This window comes from Glycine max, chromosome 2 (genome assembly GCF_000004515.6).
Source record: "Glycine max cultivar Williams 82 chromosome 2, Glycine_max_v4.0, whole genome shotgun sequence".
NCBI lineage: Eukaryota > Viridiplantae > Streptophyta > Magnoliopsida > Fabales > Fabaceae > Glycine > Glycine max.
In genome coordinates, this window is record NC_016089.4 from 31,785,150 (window position 1) to 31,790,114 (window position 4,965).

General features: G+C 39.4%; 1 protein-coding gene across 1 annotated transcript; it reads left to right on the forward strand.

The window, feature by feature from the left end:
* Positions 1-2,154: 2,154 nt before the first annotated feature.
* Positions 2,155-4,599, forward strand: LOC100783610 (uncharacterized). The gene has a single exon (XM_006575918.2). The coding sequence runs from the start codon at positions 2,155-2,157 to the stop codon at positions 4,597-4,599; it is 2,445 nt and encodes an 814-aa protein (XP_006575981.2).
* Positions 4,600-4,965: the final 366 nt, after the last annotated feature.

The following is a 4,965-nucleotide window of genomic DNA, read 5'->3' on the forward strand; positions in this document are numbered from 1 at the left end:
TTGTAGATGCCAAGATATGATGTTGTGATATCAGATTCAATAAAGGAAAGCAAAATCTAAGTACATGTCAAATCAAACAGGGCAAGGGCATAGAGATTCCATCCAAATGCTAGGACAATAATTTCTACAATACAAATCAGATCATATTGGAACATTTCCATTTCAAAATTTACACTAATTGTTTTTTTGGAGCCATTTCTTAATTATATATTCCTGTCTTGCAATGATGATTTCAGCTTTATATAGCTAGAAAGAATATGATGTAGTGAAGACCTTCTTCCATGATTTGAGCTTTATATATGACTATTGGAACTCTGTCTTCACTACTTTCTTTAGTAAATGCCTTGCAATTTAATTCTGTATCATATCAAGTTGATTGCCACAAATTATTTTCTACATATTACACAAATGTTTGTCATAGAAGCGGTTGATTGACCAAAGTGTTATTATTTTTCAGGCTGAATCAGGCACCAAAGAATCACCAAAGAACTCCTTTCATTATTTGCAGGTGTGTTTATTGTTTCTAGTAATAGTTTAAAATATGTTTTTGAAATTCCACAAATCACAAACATGTATGATGCCTGAAAACATGTATTCGTTTAATGCCTTCATATTCATGCCGTGTAATTGTTCTTTTGAGCTGTCTAGTATGATGTTTATTATGTCTTTTTGTGCCAATATCATACAATTACGAGAGTACCATAGGTACTATAGGAACAAGTATAAATTAACCCCAATTGTGGTTGAATTTAAGGATGGTATTGTGGACCAGCTACACCCCATAACTTAATTACATGTATGCTGCACCTCTTGGAAGAGGTGTCAGCATTTACCCTTCCTTTGTTGTTTTTTTTGCAAGGCAAAAATCAAATATATTATGTATAAAATTCAGTACTAGGTGTACTGAAATAATCTACAATAAATCTCTTCATCTCCGCCTTTTTATGTCCTTACCCGACCACCCCCAGAACATGTATTGCAAGGTGTTCAAATTTCTCGAGTCCCGTTGCATGCACACCATGTCATTGACCGCTGGAAGATGGCTAATGGAGTTGTCGTTCATGAGACAACCTGGTCTTGACCTCCACATGCAACTGCTACATATGGATGGTGTAGTCCCTGGTGTAGTCCTTCTCTGCACATTTTAACGAAGACCAAGTGTGGAACAAGGTATCATCAATAACCTTTTCAGGATCAAACGGCCGGTTCTTGAAAATCATAGCATTTCTATGATGCCAGACGAAGAAGGATAGAGCTAACCACATAGATTTCCATCTATTGTTTATACTAGCTTTGCTGTTCCATTGAGTGAATTGCAAAAAGTGGTTCTTTGGGTCTGTGGAAAAAGGACCCACTCTATTAACCCATCTCAAAGGCACCCACCAAAGTCTCCTTGTCATTGTACAGTTGCAAATAAGATGTATGTGACCAGAATGAATCTCCTCTACAAAGTCAGCTGCCATTTGTATTTCATAGTCAAAAAAGTCCCTTCTCCAAGATAACTTCCATTCCCATCTGCCGTCCACAAATTCTCCCATAGAATTAATTAGAGAATTCTGCTGTTTACTTATTACATATAATTGGGGATACTTTCCTTGGATATTACAGTTGTCCTGCAGCCATAAATCGTTCCGCAAACTAATATTGGACCCCGTACCCACCCTCCACTTTAAATTATCATTAAAGCAGTTATTGTGTTGCTGCTGAAAGATACTCTTTAAATCCTGCCACCATTGGGAAGTGAAATTTCTTCTACCACCAGAAATCAGCTACTTTGACATAGATTATTTTTCCCAAATTCAGCTGATTTGATTTTATAAATGTTTAAAAAATGATGTTGAATTTCAATTGCACCACTTTCGTCATTAAATTTCGATGTTGTCGTTTGTGCAGTTTTTCTTGATTTTTTCTTATAAGCATTGGTAATAGAGGACAACAAACTGAAAAATGCCGAATCCCTTGAAACAGCCATGCACCATTTTTCTTGTTAGCATTGCTGGTCCAACTAACTGCAATTGCTAATGTGTTTTCCACTGCAGCGTTTTGTACAAAAGGTGCAGTTCTGGTGTGTTTTCTACTGCAATTGGTGCTCTATGCTTGTGATGCATGTCAAGTAACCCCTAAGCCACTAACGTTTGACATCGAAGCTGTAACATGGATCGAAGTTGGATGAACGCATCACGTATAACTGAAGAGTACGAGAATGGTGTTGAAGAGTTTTTGCTGTTTGCTCAAAGTAAAGCGCAACCTATGTGGGGAAAATTTTTTTGTCCATGTGTGAAGTGTGGAAATGGGAGGCGCCAAACAATTGATGACATAAGAACTCATCTTATTTGTGAGGGAATAATTCGTAGCTACACAAAGTGGATATGGCATGGGGAATCCCTCGATACAGCTGACATGTCACAGGCTGACGATGTTACTGCAGACAACGGAAATCCTATAGAAGAAATGATTCGCGATCTTGGGCAAGAGGGGCTTGAAGAGGCACATGCAGCGTTGTATGACAACATAGAAGTTGATTCAAAAATGCCTTTGTATTCCGGCTGCATATCTTTCACAAAATTGTCAGCTGTGTTAGCTCTGGTTAACTTGAAGGCTCGATTTGGGTGGAGTGACAAGAGTTTTAGTGAGTTGCTGATGTTGTTGACAAACATGCTTCCTCCTGATAACGTCTTGCCAAAGAATCACTACCAAGCAAAGAAGATTTTATGTCCAGTTGGGATGCAGTACGAAAAAATTCATGCATGTTGTAATGACTGCATTTTGTACATAGATGATTTTGCTGAACTAGATTACTGCCCTGTGTGTGGGGTTTCTCGGTACAGACCGACCAACGGAGATTCTACTGTACTAGTCTCAAACGTCGACCGCCGTCCAGCAAAGGTGTGTTGGTATCTCCCAATAATACCAAGGTTTAAGCGGTTGTTTGCTAATGGGGAAGATGCAAAGAACCTTATATGGCATGCAAATACCAGAAAATCAGATGGATTGATGCGACATCCTGCAGATAGCCCACAATGGAAGGCAATTGATCGTCTGTATCCTGAATTTAGGGCCGAGCCTAGAAATTTAAGGCTTGGTCTTGCAACGGACGGAATGAACCCATTTGGAACCTTAACTACTAACCATAGCTCGTGGCCCATTTTGCTGTTCATTTATAATCTCCCTCCGTGGTTGTGCATGAAGCGAAAGTATGTTATGCTGAGTATGATGATAGCTGGTCCAAGACAACCAGGTAATGATATTGACGTATATCTAAGACCGTTAATTGACGATTTGCGGAAATTGTGGGATGAAGGGGTTGATGTATGGGACGCAAATTTGCAGCATGCTTTCAAGTTGCGTGCAATGGTTTTTTGTACCATCAATGACTTTCCAGCCTACGGAAATTTAAGTGGATATAGTGTCAAAGGACATCACGCATGTCCTATATGTGAGCAGAATACTAGTTTCCGCCAACTTAAACATGGAAAGAAGACTGTGTATACTAGGCATCGAAGATTTCTCAAACAGTATCATCCGTATCGACGATTGAAGAAGGCATTCGATGGAAGTCAAGAACATGAAACCGCGCCAAATCCATTAACTGGCGATGAAGTATATCAGCGGGTCAAGGATGTCGTAAATATGTTCGGCAAGTCCCAAAAAAAACCATCATCCACTTCAAACATTTGGAAAAAGAAGTCTATTTTCTTTGATCTTCCGTACTGGTCCGATCATCATGTTAGGCATTGTATAGACGTCATGCATGTCGAGAAAAATGTTTGTGATTCTTTAATTGGGACCCTCCTAAACATTAAAGGCAAGACAAAGGATGGTTTCAAGTGTCGTCAAGACTTGGTTGACATGGGTATACGTCAAGTGTTGCATCCTATCTCAAAAGGTAACAGGACATATCTGCCCCCAGCCTGTTACACAATGTCAACAGCTGAAAAGAGAAGTTTTTGTGAATGCTTGCGTAATATCAAAGTCCCACAAGGCTACTCTTCAAACATCAAGAGTCTTGTGTCTGTGAATGAGCTTAAGTTGGTTGGCTTGAAATCACATGATTGTCATGTGTTAATGCAACAACTTTTGCTTGTTGCAATCCGCGGAACATTGCCTGAGAAGGTCCGTGTTGCAATCAGTCGCTTGTGTTTCATTTTTAATGCTATATGTGCCAAGGTCATTGACCCAAAACAGTTGGATGCTTTGGAAGATGAGGTTGTCGTTGTCCTTTGTCAAATGGAGATGTTTTTCCCTCCTTCATTTTTTGACATTATGGTACACTTAGTTGTTCATCTGGTAAAGGAAATAAGGTGTTGTGGTCCTACGTATTTTAGATGGATGTATCCAGTTGAGCGGTACATGAAGGTCTTAAAGGGTTATACGAAGAATCGACATCGACCAGAGGCCTCAATAGTGGAAAGATACGTTGCTGAAGAATGCATTGAGTTTGCCTCACAGTACATTGACTCATTGAAACCTGTCGGTGTTCCTGCATCCCGGCATGACCAGCCAATAGCCGGCAAGGGTACTCGTGGATACAATGTTGTGACAATGACTAGACATGACGTGTCACAAGCACATTTGTATATATTAAACAACACAACATAGGTGTTTCCGTACATAGAGGCTCACAAAAAGCATGTTAGAGATAGTCACCCCAAAATGAACATGATGAGGGTATTGCAAGAGCACAACAAAACTTTCATAAATTGGTTTAGACAAACAATACTTGCTGATAAAAGTGTTTCCAGACGACTGACATTGTTAGCCATTGGCCCAAATTTGAATGTCCCTACATGGAAGGGGTATGACATTAACAATTATTCATTCTACACAAAGTCCCAAGATGATAAAAATTCGGTACAAAACAGTGGGGTCTGTGTTGATGCTGATTCGGAGCACTTTTCCAGTACATCAGATAACAACCCCATTCGAGCATCCATGTCTTACTTTGGTGTCATTCAAGAAATTTGG

Coding starts and splice junctions, on each gene's coding strand:
- LOC100783610 (XM_006575918.2), top strand. CDS start 2,155: ATGGATCGAAGTTGGATGAACGCATCACGTATAACTGAAGAGTACGAG.